Source organism: Notothenia rossii (genome assembly GCF_949606895.1).
Source record: "Notothenia rossii genome assembly, chromosome: 4".
Lineage (NCBI taxonomy): Eukaryota > Metazoa > Chordata > Actinopteri > Perciformes > Nototheniidae > Notothenia > Notothenia rossii.
Window position 1 is genome coordinate 93,423,747 of NC_136902.1, and position 19,239 is coordinate 93,442,985.

The following is a 19,239-nucleotide window of genomic DNA, read 5'->3' on the forward strand; positions in this document are numbered from 1 at the left end:
ATTTTATCATTCTTGCTTTAGTCAAAAATAAACATTTCTTTATATATTTATTTTCAAGTTAGTTTTTGTGATTTCATTATAAATTATATTATTTTTTTATTTGATATATTTAATTATTATTTTTGTTATTTCAATTATTTATTTATTTTTACATTATTTTATTCTTACTTTTTTTTCTTATTTTACTTCTTATTTTATTATATTTGTTATTTGAAAACACTATTATATTAATAATAGTATTTTCAATCACAAAAACAAATGATTTTTTCCAAGATTATTAAATCTTTCATTATTATTTTATTTAACTATTTTTATTTGTAATTCCTAATGAATTTTTTTTATGATGTTATTATTATTTTTGTCCAATTCTTGTTATGTCCCTCAGAATACAAAGTCATTCAAACAAGCTGCACCTTTACCAGCTTTGAGAACACTTTAATGATCAATCATGATAAATAAGTATTATTACAAACAAAAACATTTTCCACAACTTTTAAAACCCGTCTGACCGTTTCACCTTTATATATCTATTATTATTATTATTATTATTATTATTAATATTGTAATTATTATTTATTTTTATAGCGATAGTGTTTTCAATTTTTTCACCACAGGGGGCAGTGAAATTATGTTTAAAAGAAAAACTATAATCCCATGATGCATTGCGGCCGTTCGTTTCTAGCTTCCGGTCCTCAGAAGCTATACGTTGCTAACAGACATCGATGCAGATGTTATACCGAATGTAATGTGTTTAAGAGACTTTTAAAACACATACAAAGAGTTAGTTTATCTTTGGAGGTTGATTTATCCGTGCTTTTGTCCGTTAAACCGTGTTTTTGTTGCCTCCCGTTCTTTGTTCGTAGCTTTGTATATCAAGTGGCTGATCGGTAAACACAAGTAAAGACATTAAAGGGAGATTCGTGTGTTTTAACGGCAGTGTTTTATCAAGGAGAAGAAAGACTGAGGAACCAGGACGAAGAGGAGAGAGAGGTGTGTGTGTGTGTGTGTGTGTGCGCGTGTGTGTGTGTGTGTGCGTGTGCGTGTGTGAGTACTCCAGGTGGAACTAAAGTCTGATTTAACACATTTTACTTCTCACCTCTGCTAGCTGTAGATTTGTTTAGTTTTGTCTGTCGGTTATATTGAGTTGTCTTGTTTTGTGTCAGCTGTAGTTGTGTTGATTATTTCAGAGACACAGTCGGAGAAGGAGCACTGAGAGCAGCATGGAGGAGAATAAAAAGACCCCTGGAGCTCAGGTCAGTGTGTACTTCATCACAATATATTTCTAACACTGTTATCCCCAAATGAAAGATCACAACTTGTTTAGAAAATACAATATGAATACACAATATGGTCAGATATAGGTTAGAACGTTGTTGTACATACGACACGATAACACTTTATTGGTCAGATCAAGTCTGAAATGTGACTTGCATAGTGTAACAGCAGCTCCATGTGTAACATCAACATAAACAAATATCAAGACACAATACATGAACAACAAACATGTAACATAACAGCAGGATCAGTGAGAGAAAACCTGCTCGAAGAGCCTTCAGCGTGCATCTGATCTGGATTCAGCTCTGTATTTACTGAGAGGACTGACTGGAGCACAAAGGAGGCTTCAGTCTGACTTTATTGAATCTCCATTAGATGGTAGCAGTTCATATTCTCTGTTCAAAGCATGCTTTGGGTCCCAGGTAGGGATGCGTACCGAGAACCGGTACTAAGTCAATACCGGTACCTGATTGGACGGTATCGGTATACCGTTAAGCCGCTGGACAAACGGTGCTGCTATCGGTATATGTGTTACGTCTACTTCCTTCGTTTAACTTTAAACCATTCTGGTTGGTTGGGAACCCTCATCCCGTGTGATGTATCCGGTTTGAGACCCCTCTGATTGGCCACTGTAAATGCCACTCGTCATCTCTCTCAACAGCGCTCTTATTATTGTTGTGAGACTCCCGCAGGCATGGCGGACAGAGCGATGCGATCGAAGGTCTGGGTGCACTTTTAAAAAATGTAGAGGCGATAGTGCAAGGTGCAATCTATGTACTCAATTAGTTGCTTGTAATGGGGGTAACACAAGCAACTTAATGACGCAGTGCTAGTGCTAATAGTGCTAGCGGGCTTCAGCCGCGCCGTGTGTAAATGTGGCCTGAGCGAAGGCTCGCAGGCAGGTTAGCTGCTGTGCACGGGTAATATGTTTATTTTACCTGAGTGCAATCTTGCAGGCACATCGCCTTGTCTTTTTTTTGTTTATTAACACTGACAGTGTATTAATGTGAGCTCCTACACCTATAATAATTTGGCCTTTCATTGAATGCTTTATAAACCAGTTAAACTTACAGATGTCTTTGTGAATTGGAAAACTGCATTTAAAGGTCAACGTTTCAATGTATGGTTCAGCAATTGTTGGTCGTTTACTAGGAATTGACATTTTTTAAGCTCAAATATGTTGTTCTATGTTTAAACCTTCAGACACATGTTGACGTGTTTCAGTTCAGCACATCATTTATTTTGTGATGATTTAAAAGTACAATCCAGAATAATATACGTACTCGCCTTTAACTTTTTGCCATCTTAGCCTTTTGACCAATTTCTTCATATCACAGTTTTGCATGATGTAGGACAATGTTTTAAGAATCTCTTGTCGAGCTAGGTTGTCAGTTTGAAATGTCTGGATGAAGATGTAAATGATTTCAGATGTTAAAAAATGCCTCTTTTCATCCTCTGTCTGAGGGAAAACCCCAAAAAGCATGATAGGGCGAACCAGGCCCCTTTAAGTTATTATTTATTTGTGTCTGCTTCTGAGAAGCTCGTGTATAAGTTATACAGTTATTTCTGCAATTAAAATACAATTACTGTTTAATCTTCACATTTTGTATTCATGTCTTTAATTTTGAGCACCAAATTATTGAAAAGTATCAATAAGAGTATCGAAAAATACCGATACCGATAAGCAGTACCGGTATCGATAAAATCCTAACGATACCCGTCCCTAGTCCCAGATGATGTTGTTGGACAGCCTCTCAGGTTATTATGGTCTTCTGAGTAAGAAAGTCTCTGACAGGGTGGACCAACAATATTTGAGCAGATTTTTAACAGGTGGAGCAGTTTTGATTTTAAAGCTGTTGACAAACACTTACCAGGTAGCTTTGCAGTCCTGCAGAATAGACACAATCACAGGTGTAAAGTAGGGCGGCATGGTTTGGGGAAATAATCTAATTGCGATTTTTCTGACAGATATTGCGATTTGATTTGTAATATTTGTTTTTAAGCAACCCAGCGGAAGTTTATTGTAAAATGCGGCTATATCTCCGGCTAGGAAGGTCGTATCAACGTGCTCCCGTCTCTAGCACCCCTGCAGACCGAGCTACGAGAGAAAGAACTAAACTTACATGAAACTTCCGTTGGGTTGCTTTAAAGTCAAGCTTCAGTTTAAGATTCACCCTGTAATAGATGTAAAACATGTGAGCATTACTAACCTGACTCAGATGGTTTGATTCACCAAACCATCTAGGAAAGCTCCATTGGATCGAGCTAGCTGACCGCACCTCCCATAGACTAGACAGGACCCGAGAATTGTCGGGGGAAAACGCGAGGTGGTGGCCTCATTATATAAAATAAGGATTCTTGGGGAACAAACACAATCACTGTGAGTAAGCACTGTTCCCCGAACCTAGAATTTATGACAGTTAAATGCCGACCTAGATACTTTCCGAGGGAGTTCAATGTTGTATTGATAACTGCAGTATATATTCCACCAGATGCCAATGCTAGCGCGGCGCTAAGTCAGCTACATGATACTATTAGCAGTCAACAAAGCATGTATCCTGAGACTGTCCACATCATTGCGGGGGACTTTAACCATGCCAACTTAAAGGTAGTGCTTCCCAGACTCTACCAGCATTAAATGTGACACGAGGGGGGATAAAACACTGGACAAGGTCTACACTAATATTAAGGGGGCCTAAAGCGCTAGCGCACCTAGGCCAGTCAGATCATGTGTCCCTTCTCCTAATTCCGGCCTACTCCCCCATCAGGAAAAGTGTTTCCACCACTATAAAGACAATTAAAACCTGGCCTTTAGACGCCACTCGACAGCTGCAAGACTGTTTTGAGAGCACCGACTGTTTTTCTTTCGAACATGAGGACCTGGAACCGTACACATCAGCGGTCCTGGAATACATCAAGCACTGTTCAGACTCCGTCACTGTGGACAAGCGCATCCGGGTTCATCCCAACAAGAAGCCGTGGATGACTAGAGAGGTGCAGCGCCTGGTCAGGGAGAGGGACATTGCCTTCAGGACTGGTGAGAGGGAGCTGTACAGCACTGCCAGAGCCGACCTGAAGCGGGGGATCAAGCGGGCCAAGATGGACTACAAGAGGAACCCCCGCAGACCGAGCTACGAGAGAAAGAACTAAACTTACATGAAACTTCCGTTGGGTTGCTTTAAAGTCAAGCTTCAGTTTAAGATTCACCCTGTAATAGAAACATGTGAGCATTACTAACCTGACTCAGATGGTTTCACCAAACCATCTAGGAAAGCTCCATTGGAAGCCATTTGGAAAGGGCAGGCACTTTAAAAAATACTTTGCAGGTAATTGGATCAATCTGTCTATCACTATCTTGGGCCACTTCTGATTGGTTAACAATGGCTTCTGATTGATGTGGATGACTGACAAACAAGAAGAAAGAAAACGATAACAAATGAAATGTTTAAAAAAAAATCGCAGGCTTTGTGATTTGATAATCGCATCATTTCAAATTGCGATTTCGATTTAAAATGGATTAATCGTTCAGCCCTAATGTAAAGAACAATGGAAGAACTTCTCTGATCGCCCAAAAAGACATGTTCTTTCCATGACAGCAGGTGGTCAATCATTACACCCAAGTATTTGTATCATCAGAGCACTTAATTATGAATTGATTTGGTGTGTTGGTACGACAATCATCAGTGTAGAGAGAGTAAGGCAAGGCAAGTTTATTTATACAGCACCTTTCAACACAAGCCAATTCAAAGTGCTTTACAAAAATGAAAGACATTAAGAAAATGGCATTTAAAATCAGTCATTAAAAAGCAAAGATAATAAAATAAACATTAAAAGACAAAATACATGAGTAAAAGTTACAGTGCAGTTTAAGATATGAACAGCTCAATTAAAAGCAACGGCAAACAGAAAAGTCTTCAGCCTGGATTTAAAAGTAGTCAGAGTTTTAGCGGACCTGCAGGTTTCTGGGAGTTTGTTCCAGATGTTTGGAGCATAATAACTGAACGCTGCTTCTCCATGTTTAGTTCTGACTCTGGGGACAGAAAGCTGAACCGTCCCTGAAGACCTGAGAGATCTGGATGGTTCATCATTTAGCAGGAGGTCAGAAATGTATTTTGGGCCTAAACCATTAAGTGCTTTACAAACCAGCAGCAGTATTTTTGAAATATATTCTTTGACACGCAGGAAGCCAGTGTAAAGACTTCAGAGCAGGAGTGATGTGATCCACTTTCTTAGTGTTAGTGAGGACGCGAGCAGCGGCGTTCTGAAATAGCTGCAGCTTTCTAATATAATTTTTAGTGAGACCTGTGAAGACACTATTACAGTAGTCAAGTCTACTGAAGATAAAAGCATGGAGAAGTTTTTCTAAATCCTGCTGTGACATTAGTCTTTTAATCCTAGATATGTTCTTTAGGTGATAGTAGGCTGATTTAGTAATTGTGACTGTTAAAATTCCTTATGTTCTTTTGGGCAGTGGTTTTATGTGTGTAGTTTTCCATGACAGAGGGATGGTGTGCGTGTCAATAGAAGCCTGAAAGATGGGTTGGCACACTGGAGCCAGCTCAGTAGCAACGTTTCTCAGCAGAAAACCGCTGCACCCATCTGGCCCAGCAGCTTTCTTGGTGTTGGTGTACTGACATGTTTTTCTGACCTTTTCGACACTGATGGTTATTTTGTCAGAGGAAGCAGGGATTATGATTTAGAGAATTTCAGTGCACTTTGCAGAATTATCCAGTGACTCGAAACGGGTAAAGAACATGTTTAGTTCGTTAGCAAAACAAAATTCATTGTCCGTCACAATAGGTTTAGCTGAAGAGGTCTTTCCTGTCATGGTTCTCATGGGATCTCATACTTTTTTGGGGTCTTTGGCTTTAAAAGCATTTTCCAAAAGCTCTCTGCCAGTTTTGATTCCCTCAACTTGACTTTCAGTTCTTTATCTGTCGAAGTGGTCCATAGTCTTTGTTTTTGAAAGATATTTTCCTGGTATTTGTAACTTTTTTTAATGTCCTTAGTCACATAAGATTTATTATTTGGATAGATTTGTATTTCTTTAGTGGGAACAACTAGTTCTACACAGAAGTTTATATAGTCGGTGGTAACTGTAGTTATTTCATCTAGTGAACCTGTCCCAATCTGTCCATTGAAAACAGGCTTTCAACTGTTCCCTACTTTTCATTTAATTTACTTCTCTTACACTGGAATCATATTCACAACATTATGATCAGAGTTCAGTATTGGTGGGCTACATTTAGTCGCAGAGGCTCCTTTAACATTTACAAAGCATGTGTCCAGGATATTGTCTTTTGTGGTGTGATCCCTAACATACTGTTGGAACCCAGTTAACACAGTCTCTAGGCGACATTGCTTCATGTCCCCGAGCACTATTGCCGGTGCATCGGGGTGGCTGAGTTGCAGCTCGTGAACACGGTCAGCGATGGAGCCGGGCCGCCAGTGACGCTCTGCCGCTGGGAGGCACGTAAACAACAAACGGTAAAATACACCTGAATTCTCTAGGCAGATTAGAGGATGAAAGGGTCTTAACGTTATTCCGAGAATTTCTACGTTGGGATCACAGGTTTTACATTTTACTGAGTATGATCGGCACCACAGATCATTAACCTGTTAAGCCCCGAGCCTGTTTCTCAGGTCTCAGGCTCGAAAATGACATTTCCAGAACAAATGACCATAGCTACACTTCTAAAAGGCGAAAATTAATAATCTTTTTTCTCAAAGTAATGATGAACCTTTGAGTTGGATGTAGAGAAGTCAGAATCAATATAAATGTTTTTTATTTTAAAGAGAATTCAGATTGAACATAGTAAAACAAATGTAAATTATTGTGTCCGTCAAAAAGAAAACATTACTTTTAGTGAAAACTACCCTTGGATGATGGGATCGGAGACTATAAGCTTTAGGAATCCAAAGTACAACATATAAGTACCCTGTATCAAGATTGATGCAAAAAAAGTGACATTTTAGATTTTTAGAGAGGTTTAGCAAAACAAACTCCACCTCTGGGGTAATTTGGGTGGAAATGGGCGTATTTGCAGTTTCTCTGGAACCCATTGGTCGATTGGACATCTCTTTTGAGCCAATAGAATCAAAGGGGAATTTCCACATACACACACACACACGTTACCAATGAGAAGTCAGAGCTATGCGCACGCAGTTTGCCCAAAGCTAAACCTATCTTCCGCTCTGAAATCTTAAAACTAGTTTTATTGCTGATGGATTATCAGAAATCATTTCAAAGTGACACAGACGCATTGGATTAACCTTCAGCAGAGTTTTTATCGTTTTAATGCAATTGCAGACAACTTTTGATCAGACAACAACAAAGGTAAGACATATTGCCGTGTTGGCTACCTATTGCCACATGTTGTGATGTCTGTTTTTGTTTTTCATGTCGCAAGTTTTGATCATGGAGTGATGATACCGATACCTATCGAATCTGTGTAATCTCACGATGCTAATCGATGGGTTGGATGTGAATTTTAGGGATGCACAATATTGTTTTTTTGAAACCGATACCGATAACTTCCTGCTTCTCAAGACCGATACCGATAACCAATAATAATAACAATAATAATATAATATATATATATATATATATATATATATATATATATATATATATTAAATGTACCTGTTGTTTTTTCCTCGTTTTAGCCCTGGGGTCGTCTCTGGCAAACTTCTTGCCTTTTTCAAAAGACTCGTCGATAGGTAAAAGCCCCGGTGCCTTTGCAGCTGGCTTTGGATTTGCCGCTATTTTAGCAGCGCAGGCGTCTTCGTACGCTTTTAACACACCATCGTAACGATGTCGATGTCGGTGACTAATCAGGTTGGAAGTATTATAGCTCGTTGCCTTTTTCCCTCCTCGTGGAACTTCTGCATTGCATTTGTTAATACAAATAGCAAGCAAACTATCTAACTCTGAAACTTACTACCGATGACATGTTTGTTTACTGTCCTGGCTTCACGGCCGCACACAATTTACGTCACAGCCAGGAATGAGTTAGGGAGCGCTGGATTTGTGAAAAACTCCCCTCTTCCTAAACCACTAATACCACAGTACTGGCAAAACGGGAGGAGCCGAGTGAAAAACAAGCGCCCCTCATCCCAATCCACCCACACCACAGTATTTTTTTCTTTTTTTTACCCAAAAAATATATTGTATATTATCGGGGCTATTAATACTTTTATCGGGATGATGTCATAATTCCTATTATCGGACCGATAATTATCGGGCCGATAATTATCGTGCACCACTAGAATTTACGATAAGTAATAAGGGTTTTATACCGTGAGTTCTGTGCTGACGGCGTTAGCATTTTTTCGCTCAGGGCTAATTCAGAGGTTCAGAGAAGAAGAAGAAAAACTTCCGCTTCCGCTCTGTGCGTCTGTTTACCTTCCGACCTCAGACATGGTATGGAGTTGACTGAAGTTGTGGTTTTGGTGCTCGTTAGGGATGTCCCGATCACCTCCCGATCCGATTCCGATCATTTGATTTTGACAATCTTCCGATACCGATTTTTCCCAATCCAATCTTTATGCAATGCATTAAGAGAAAAAAAAAGAAAAAGCATTCAAGTTGTCCCTTAAGGTTATTGTTGTATTTAAATGACAGTACCCAACTACCCATTCTATCCAACATGGATATAGCTTCTTTTTTTCACAGCAGCATTGGATCAGTTCAGTTGTGCAGCATTGGATCAAAACAAAAATAAAGCTTATCAGTGGTCCACCACAAAATAACCATGTAAACAAATTGAGTGCAGATAGTGCAGTAACAAAACAAAAATAACTCTACTGGAAAGAGGTAGCTTGACTAGCTTCACAAGTTCACATTCAGTCACAAATAATAAAATAAAATGAGTGCAGAATTCTAGCCTTAAGACTAACTACTCTAGTATTAATGCAATGAGCAACAGCAGCTTAACATAACATGAATAAATAAAGTATTATATCTCTATCTTACTGGAGTAACACAATGTATGTGGACATGTTTCGCAATAGGACAGCTGAGGATGATGAGTGTTATCACGCCCAAAGAACAGCAATGGTAAGTTCAGTAAATCACATTAATACTATCTAATGTAGGATTTGTGGTGTTATGTAGAGCTAATTTGTGTCTTTGTATGTGTTCCAGATATGCGAAAACTACGGAACGCGTTGTGTCCCGTGCTCTCTCTGGGTGAACAATAGAACATCGGCCTGGTGGGAGAAGGTGGTGCCAACTTACACCAATGTGCATTCGATCAAAGATTTACGAATGTCCAAGGGCTCTTTTCAACTCCTCTGTATTTGCCTGGAAGCAACGTTGGGGAGACGCAACACCAACTACCGGCAGTGTGTACCCGTGCCTAAGAAAATCGCCATAGCACTGTGGAAACTTGCGACCAACTCTGAGTACAGGACCATCTCTCATTTGTTTGGAGTCGGCAGATATATGGTGTGTTGCTGTGTGCAGGAGTTCTGCTCCTCTGTTGTGACGCTACTCCTTCCTGAGTTCATGCCATGGCCGATCTCTGAGAAGTTAGAGGAGATGGCGTTATTTTTTGAGGGCAAATGGGGTGTGCCACAGTGTGTAGGTGCAGTAGATGGATCACACATCCCTATTCTGAGACCAGAGGAATACCACAACGAGTATTTCAACCGCAAAGGCTGGCACTTGGTCGTCCTGCAAGGTGTTGTGGATGGTAAGGGCCTCTTTTGGAGTGTTTTTGTTGGCTTACCAGGGAGCATGCATGATAGCAAAGTGTTCAGCATGTCATCATTGGGTAGTTTTGTGGATAGAGGTGGTCTACTTCCTCATGTAACAAGGAATATTGGTGGACATGATGTGGGTTACTATATCCTTGGTGACTCAGCCTACACCCTGCAAAGATGGCTGATGAAACCTTTCCAAGACAATGAAAGGCTCACACGCCAGCAACATGTGTACAACTACAAAACAAGCCGAGCACGAGTGGTGGTGGAGAACGCTTTTGGCAGACTGAAGGGCAGATGGCGGTGCTTGATGAAGCGAAACGACTGCAACATGGGCAATATCACAATCCAGGTAGCAGCATGTTGCGTATTGCATAACCTGTGTGAGCGTCGTGGTGATGAGTACAGGGAGGAATGGACTGCCTTACAGGCGACCCAGCTTGATGGGCCAGCCATTGTCGTGGCTGGGGGCCAAGACACGCGCACAGCCCTTATGAGGCATCTGAACAGCATGTCAATTTTAAATTGACAATAAAGCTGATCTTTTTGTACAGTGCATTTGGTTCTCTCTTTTATTTACCACAGTCAACAAAGATAAGATGTCAGTATCAAAACAGTGTGGCGATATAATAACAAACTGCCAGGTGTGTTGTATGTACAGTAAATACGCTCGGCAGTTAACACACCTTTTATTATATATCCTCCTGAGAGCAGGGACGTGCACAGACATTTGGAGGGGCTATTGCTCTAAACTGGAAAAAGGGCCTCCCCCCGTTAAAAAAAACCTTTTGAAAATTGTAACTTGTTTTTAATGTGAAACTTGCTGGTCTTCCGACCGTTACCACTCTTGTTGTTGTGGTCTTTTATTTTTTTGTAGTCCTGCTTCTGTTTCTTTATTTTGTCCCGGCATGACTTAGCGCTGTGGACGATTCCCATGGCCGCTAACTTTACCGAAATACAGTCGTACATTTTCGCGTTGGAAACTGCCTTCAGTAGAAACTTCTGGATCACGTCCTCCGAGTAAATCTCCAGATGCGCCGACACATCATCATCACTCCACCGCTCCATAGCTGCTTTCACAAAAGTACTCTCTTCATTGGTGCGCTGCGCTGAGCTTTTAATGCGAGCAAATGAAATGGCGGATTCACAAAACCTTTTGGGAGTTTTACGGCGTGGTTTGCATTCCGCCCAGCCAATCAGACATATGAACCTTTTTCTCCCATGAAAGTCCCTGCTCTCTAGCAGGGACTGACAAGCGGGTAAAAATGGGTTCTGATGAACTAATTTAGTTCCGGGGGCTTTTTGGTGTGAACGGAAATATATCGTAGTTCTGATGAACTATTGTGGGAAAAGTGCTCCGGTGTGAACACGCCAACTGTTGCTTGCAGATGTTGTGGTTTCTCCCCCGCCTGCGGGGAATGGGGCTTAACAGGTGTATATATATACACACACAAATACCGCCTCCTCTGGTTTACCCCGAGTTCGCATCGCTGTCTGCTCGAACAAGGTTGAATCCGGGTACCTCAAAGAGAGATTCAGGCATTGTAGATTGGAGCCAACTTTCCGGGAAACATAATAAAGAGGCCTCACAAAATTCATGACAGTACCTTGTGTGTGTCCACTTTGTTAATCAATGAGCGTAGGTTTGTGAGAATGATGGATGAAAGTGGTGGCCGGCTGAATCTTCGCCGTAGGCGATACTGAACGCCTCCCCTCCTTCCCCGTCTCTTTTTCCTGGTGTTTCTAAGCAGCTCCCAAGGGAGGTCATCCAATATTGAAGAGCACAGATGGCTAGATGTATTCGTATAATGCAGATCACATTGTAGCTCTAGCATAGCCTCACGGCTGTAGCAGCGTAGGGGCAGGGACTCCTCGTTATACCTGTTCCCCGTCCTCTGCCCCTACATTGTCAACCTTTTCAACTCCTCCCTGTCCCAAGGAACCGTTCCCTCTGCCTTCAAAACTGCTGCTGTCACTCCCATCCTCAAGAAACTCGGTCTGGATCCCTCCTCCCTCAGTAATTACCGCCCCATCTCCAACCTCCCCTTTCTCTCTAAAACAATAGAACGCATAATCTCCAAACAACTCCACCGCCATCTCCAAAAAAAATGACCTTTTTGAACCCCTTCAGTCTGGTTTTCATCCTCACCACAGCACAGAAACGGCCCTCATCAAAGTCCTCAATGACCTCCTCACCTCTGCTGACACCGGTTCCCTCAACATCCTCATCCTCCTTGACCTGAGTGCAGCCTTCGATACCGTGAGCCACACCATCCTGCTTACCCGACTCCGGGATATCGGTATCGAAGGTACTGCACTCAGGTGGCTCCAGTCCTACCTCTCCGACAGATCCCACTTCATCTCCCTCAACAATCACTCCTCTCCCACAGCTTCAGTCACCCAAGGTGTTCCCCAAGGTTCAGTACTCGGCCCCCTCCTCTTCATCATCTACATCCTCCCCCTTGGTCAGATTCTCCGCCATCACAACCTGGACTTTCACTGCTATGCTGACGACACACAGATCTACCTCAGCACCAAATCCCCCCACAACCCCCCTCTCACACACATCGAATCCTGTCTGACTGCAATAAAATCCTGGATGCAACACAACTTCCTCAAACTCAACAGCAATAAAACTAAACTCCTCCTCATCGGCTCCAAATCCACCCTCAGCAAAACCCCCAACCTGACACTCACCATCGATGGCACCCCTGTTTCCCCCTCCACCCAGGCACGCAACCTTGGCGTGATATTCGACCCCACCCTCTCCCTCGACCCCCACATCCGCCAAGTTGTAAAAACCTCATTTTTCCACCTCCGCAATATCGCCAAACTCCGTCCCTCTCTCACCCGCCCCGCAGCTGAGCGACTCATTCACGCCTTCATCTCCTCCCGCCTTGACTATTGCAACTCACTCCTCTTCGGCATCAGCACAACATCCCTCAACAGACTCCAGCGTGTCCAGAACGCAGCCGCCAGACTCCTCAGCCACACCAAATCATGGCATCACATCACCCAGGTCCTCAAAGAACTCCACTGGCTTCCCGTCTCACACCACATTCACTACAAACTCCTGGTCCTCACCTATAAAGCCCTCCACCATCTGGCCCCCCCCCTACCTCACTGACATCCTCATCCTCTACCAACCACCCCGGTCCCTCAGATCCACCTCAGCCGTTTTGCTCTCAATCCCCAAGGCCAAACTCCGGAGCTTCGGGGACAGAGCCTACTCTGTGGTAGCCCCGAAGCTCTGGAACTCCCTCCCCCAAGACCTCCGTGAGTCTGATTCCCCTCACCCTGTTCCAGTCCCGTCTCAAAACCCACCTCTTCAACTCTGCTTATCCTTAAACCCACCCTCCCCCCTCTGAACCAACATCCTCCTGACTGCTTTTCTGTTTTTGTTTTTGTTCTTGTTTTGTTTGTCGAACTGACTCATAATGTAAAGCGTCTTTGGGTCTAGAAAAGCGCTATATAAATCCCATTTATTATTATTATTATTATTACTGTGTGTCTTGGAAAGTTGTATGGTCAGACATGGTCTGCTAAAAGGAAAATATAGTCCACAGGATCAAAATCATAGTCTCTCAAAATGACGTTTCATACAGACACAACAAAGTTTAGACAATAATTAGACCAAACAAACACACGAACGGAGCATACTGAGACGCGCAGTGACAGGATGCCATCTCCCTCTGTCTCCTGTATATACCAGAGGTGGGAGTAAGTCATACATGTGCAAGTCTCAAGTTACTGGGGTGAGAGTCAAGCAAGTCAAGTCATACGAAATCCTGATGAAGAACCCCAGTTTCCACATTTAAATCAATTAAAAGATGGTGGTTATGAAAAGTAGAGTTTTATTTTCAACATTAGCAACAATGGAGAGTGGGGCTCTGAAATCATAAAACAGGTAATATTGGGAATAATCAGGCAGTACGATATGTGTGTGTAGAGGCGTGTGTTGTTAAAACGTAGCAGCCTGCAATCGCTATTGATCTGTTCTAGTGAAGGTAAACACAGTGAAGTAAAAGGCACAGCTCTTTGCAGCTGGTGCTGCTCTTCTCAGATTCTGCTGAGTTACACGTTACTGCCTCCTGGTGCTGCAGAGATTTCATGAAGTGAAGGAGGTTTTCCTTCTATAAAACAGCTGTGGGCAGCAGATACTGTGAGAGTCACGGACACAAATTCATAGATCAAGGCAGACTGGTTCACAGACTCTCCTGTTTTGCCGATCCGTTGCTTAAACAAATAGCTCTCCTGGCCGAAATGTCCCTAAAATGAAGTCTGACATCGAAAAATATCTCAAATAATGTATGCACTGCCATTTCCCCACAAACATAACAATCTGCAATGAAACGTCTGTCTCCTATGCACTCCACTTCCTACTTGGCACACTGGTAACTTTCTCCTGCAAACAAGTTACTTTCTCTGACTCTTTGTTTTCATTGCCCTTTAGGGGCTTCCTACAATACAAATGCACATATTTTATTTTAGAAAGTAAAGTCCTTTCGAGTCGTCTGTCTCAAGCCTAAGTCAAGTCTCAAGTCATGAATACCAATTCAAAGTCAAGTCGAGGATGTTATCAATGTTAGTCAAGCAAGTCCCAAAGCACAAAAATATGTGATTCGAGTCAAGTCATGTGACTCGAATCCCCCACCTCTGGTATTTACTGTGGTTAGAATGTTGCTGTTAATGTATCTAATATAATACAAATGTAATAAACACAAACGGTTAGTAAAACTAGTATTTTGTTAACTCAAGGTTCATATTAAGTGAGTTTTTATTGTGTTAACTGTATGTATTTATGCTTTTTAGATTTACTTTCTTTCTTTCTTTCTTTGTCCGTCTGTTCTAGAAACTGAAAGGAAGAGAGAGACGTCACAGCTGTCAGCAATGTGAAAAATCCTTTACAACATCAGCACATTTAAAGGGCCACCTGCGTATTCATACAGGAGAAAAAACGTACAGCTGCGAAGAGTGTGGGACAACATTCACTAGATCTGGTAATCTCAAAGCACATCAACTTATTCACACTGGAGAAAGACCGTACAGCTGTGAAGACTGTGGGACAACGTTCAAGACTTCAAATGAACTCAAATCACATACACGTATTCACACAGGAGAAAAACCGTACTGGTGTGAAGAGTGTGGGAAAACGTTCACTCAATCAGGTGTTCTCCAAAAACATCAACGTATTCACACAGGAGAAAAACCGTACTGGTGTGAAGAGTGTGGGAAAACGTTCACTGCATCAGGTGATCTCAAAAAACATCAACGTATTCACACAGGAGAAAAACCGTACTGGTGTGAAGAGTGTGGGAAAACGTTCACTGCATCAGGTGATCTCAAAAAACATCAACGTATTCACACAGGAGAAAAACCGTACAGCTGTGAGTTGTGTGGGAAGACATTCAAGGAATCGGGTAATCTAAAAAAACATATACGTATTCACACTGGAGAAAAACCATACAGTTGTGAAGAGTGTGGGAAAACATTCAGGGAATCAGGTAATCTAAAAACACATCAACGTATTCATACTGGAGAAAAACCGTACAGCTGTGAAGAGTGTGGGACAACATTCACTCAATCAGGTGATCTCCGAAAACATCAACGTATTCATACTGGAGAAAAACCGTACAGTTGTGAAGAGTGTGGGAAAACATTCAGGGAATCAGGTAATCTAAAAAAACATCATCGTATTCACACAGGAGAAAAACCGTACTGGTGTGAAGAGTGTGGGAAGATGTTCACTTCATCAAGTGCTCTCCAAAAACATCAACGTATTCACACAGGAGAAAAACCGTACTGGTGTGAAGAGTGTGGGAAAACGTTCACTACATCAAGTGATCTCCAAAAACATCAACGTGTTCATACTGGAGAAAAACCGTACTGCTGTGAAGAATGTGTGAAAACCTTCACCACATCAGGTGCTCTCCAGACACATCAACGTATTCACACAGGAGAAAAACCGTACAGTTGTGAAGAGTGTGGGAAAACGTTCACTCAATCAGGTGATCTTCAAAAACATCAACGTATTCATACAGGAGAAAAACCGTATAGCTGTGAAGAGTGTGGGAAAACATTCAGGGAATCAGGTAATCTAAAAAAACATCAAAGTATTCACACAGGAGAAAAACCGTACTGGTGTGAAGAGGTTGGGAAAATGTATTCTCAAAGTTCTCACCTTAGGCTCCACGAGCGAATGCACACCTTATAGTTTTGAACAACTATGAGAGCCAAGCTAGCTGTTTCCTCTTCCTGATGTCCTGAGAGCTGTATTTTTATATTTGAAGAGTCTGTCTCGTTTGATGTCCCTGGACAAGCCCTGAGGTCCTCTTCAGCTTTTTAAATATTCCTAAAGTCCTCCAAAATAAAATGGGTCAGGCTTTTATCCACTACGCTCCCAAACTGTGGAACACCAGGAAATATCAGAGAGGCTCAGTGGACATTTTTCAACGCCTGCTAAAGACACATCTCTTTTTATTAGCAACCCCCCACTTTAAATGGTCTTTTATTCTTTATTTACCTACTTTTATATTGTTTCATTTATGATATAGGGAGGGTTTTGTCTTGGATTAGTTATTTAACAGTTTCAATAGCAACTTTTATTCTTACGTTGGTTTCTTTATATTTAAATCGTTTAACCTGTATTCGAATGATGTCATTTTTATTACTATTCATTTGTATTTGTATTTCTGTTGTACCTATATGTTAACTTTATTTTATAGGGTTTTATATTGTTGCATCTATTCACTTGTCTTGTGTCTTATCTTTCCGAGATAAATCATAATCCTTCTCCTCTGGGCTGCTTGTGTGACGTGTGCATCATGTGTACTGTGGTGTCTCTGTGTGAGACCGGTTAGTTTCACTTGTTCATTGTTAGGAGATGTGCTCCAGTTTATCTTTGTGCATTGAGTGCTTCAGTCACATCTTTTAGGAGAAAGTTGTTCTCAGTTCATCTTAAGTTTGTTTTGTAAATTGGCTGGAAAGCCTTCTTCCTTTTCAAAAGAATAAACATTATCTACTAATTTTGCCAAATCAGTGCCCTCTCCCGGTTATTTCTATATTCTGTTACTTCCCTTTGTACCCTTAGTTTAGGAGGGAACGTAACACTGTATTTAATATATTAGTATCATACCTTTTACCTCCTTGTGTATCTTAACCTGTTAAAATTGTATATTTAGCTGCATGTATCTGTAAAGGTCTTAACATCTGAGGGGACTTTCTTATTGTTTATTGAACTATGAAGAAATGTTTTACTATGCCGTGTTTCAACCATGGTTTTCTTATAGCCTTGTTATTCCATTTATAAAATATATATCCAGGGTTAAACTGCTAGCCTCGTTAAGCTGCAATAATTACATTAACATAACATAACTGTCTGCAATAAAACGTCTGTCTCCTATGCACTCCACTTCCTACTTGGCGCACTGGTAACTTTCTCCTGCAAACAAGTTACTTTCTCTCACTCTTTGTTTTCATTGCCCTTTAGGGGCTTCCTACAATACAAATGCACATATTTTATTTTAGAAAGTAAAGTCCTTTCGAGTCATCTGTCTCAAGTCTCAAGTCATGAATACCAAGTCAAAATCAAGTCGAGGATGTTATCAATGTTAGCCAAGCAAGTCCCAAAGCACAAAAATATGCGACTCGAGTCAAGTTATGTAACTCGAATCCCCCACCTCTGGTATTTACTGTGGTTAGAATGTTGCTGTTACTGTATCTAATATAATACAAATGTAATAAACACAAACAGTTAGTAAAACTAGTATTTTGTTAACTCAAGGTTTATATTTAGTTAGTTTTTTATTGTGTTAACTGTATGTTTTTATGCTTTTTAGATTTACTTTCTCTCTTTCTTTGTCCGTCTGTTCTAGAAACTGAAAGGAAGAGAGAGACGTCACAGCTGTCAGCAATGTGAAAAATCCTTTACAACATCTGCACATTTAAAGTGCCACCTGCGTATTCATACAGGAGAAAAACCGTACAGCTGTGAAGAGTGTGGGAAAACATTCAGGGAATCAGGTCATCTAAAAAAGCATCAACGTAGTCACACTGGACTGAAACCGTACAGCTGTGAAGACTGTGGGACAACGTTCAAGACATCAAATGAACTCAAATCACATCAACGTATTCACACAGGAGAAAAACTGTACTGGTGTGAGAAAACGTTCACTGCATCAGGTGTTCTCCAAAAACATCAAGGTATTCACAAAGTAGAAAAACCGTACTGGTGTGAAGAGTGTGGGAAAACGTTCACTGCATCAGGTGTTCTCCATAAACGTATTCATACAGGAGAAAAACCGTACAGCTGTGAGTTGTGTGGGAAGACATTCAGGGAAGCTGGTAATCTAAAAAAACATCAACGTATTCACACTGGAGAAAAACCATACAGTTGTGAAGAGTGTGGGAAAACATTCAGGGAATCAGGTCATCTAAAAACACATCAACGTATTCACACTGGAGAAAAACCGTACAGCTGTGAAGAGTGTGGGACAACATTCACTCAATCAGGTGATCTCCGACAACATCAACGTATTCATACAGGAGAAAAACCGTACAGCTGTGAAGAGTGTAGGAAAACATTCACTTCATCAAGTGATCTCCAAAAACATCAACGTAGTCACACAGGAGAAAAACCGCACTGGTGTGAAGAGTGTGGGAAAATGTTCACTACATCAAGTGATCTCCAAAAACACCAACGTATTCACACTGGAGAAAAACCTTACTGGTGTGAAGAGTGTGGGAAAACGTTCACTGCATCAGGTGTTCTCCAAAAACATAAACGTATTCATACAGGAGAAAAACCGTACAGCTGTGAGTTGTGTGGGAAGACATTCAGGGAAGCTGGTAATTTAAAAAAACATCAACGTATTCACACTGGAGAAAAACCGTACAGCTGTGAAGAGTGTGGGAAAACATTCAGGGAATCAGGTCATCTAAAAACACATCAACGTATTCACACTGGAGAAAAACCGTACAGCTGTGAAGAGTGTGGGAAAACATTCAGGGAATCAGGTAATCTAAAAACACATCAACGTATTCACACTGGAGAAAAACCGTACAGCTGTGAAGAGTGTAGGAAAACATTCACTTCGTCAAGTGATCTCCAAAAACATCAACGTAGTCACACAGGAGAAAAACCGCACTGGTGTGAAGAGTGTGGGAAAATGTTCACTACATCAAGTGATCTCCAAAAACATCAACGTATTCACACAGGAGAAAAACCGTACTGGTGTGAAGAGTGTGGGAAAATGTTCA

At 41.3% G+C, this 19,239-nt stretch overlaps 1 protein-coding gene across 1 annotated transcript; it reads left to right on the forward strand.

Moving 5' to 3' along the window:
- The first annotated feature begins 884 nt into the window (after positions 1–884).
- Positions 885–17,835, forward strand: LOC307037533 (uncharacterized protein). Its single transcript, XM_079678486.1, has 5 exons — positions 885–990; positions 1,190–1,253; positions 9,289–9,334; positions 9,422–9,724; positions 14,834–17,835. Exons 3-5 carry the CDS (start codon positions 9,332–9,334, stop codon positions 16,193–16,195), a joined length of 1,668 nt encoding a protein of 555 aa, XP_079534612.1. The 5' UTR covers positions 885–990; positions 1,190–1,253; positions 9,289–9,331; the 3' UTR covers positions 16,196–17,835.
- Positions 17,836–19,239: the final 1,404 nt, after the last annotated feature.

Excerpts from the sequence above, each read along its gene's own strand:
- LOC307037533 (XM_079678486.1), top strand. Across the intron at positions 9,725-14,833 it reads TTGGAGTCGGCAGATATATG|AAACTGAAAGGAAGAGAGAG; the intron begins GTGTGTTGCTGT and ends CGTCTGTTCTAG.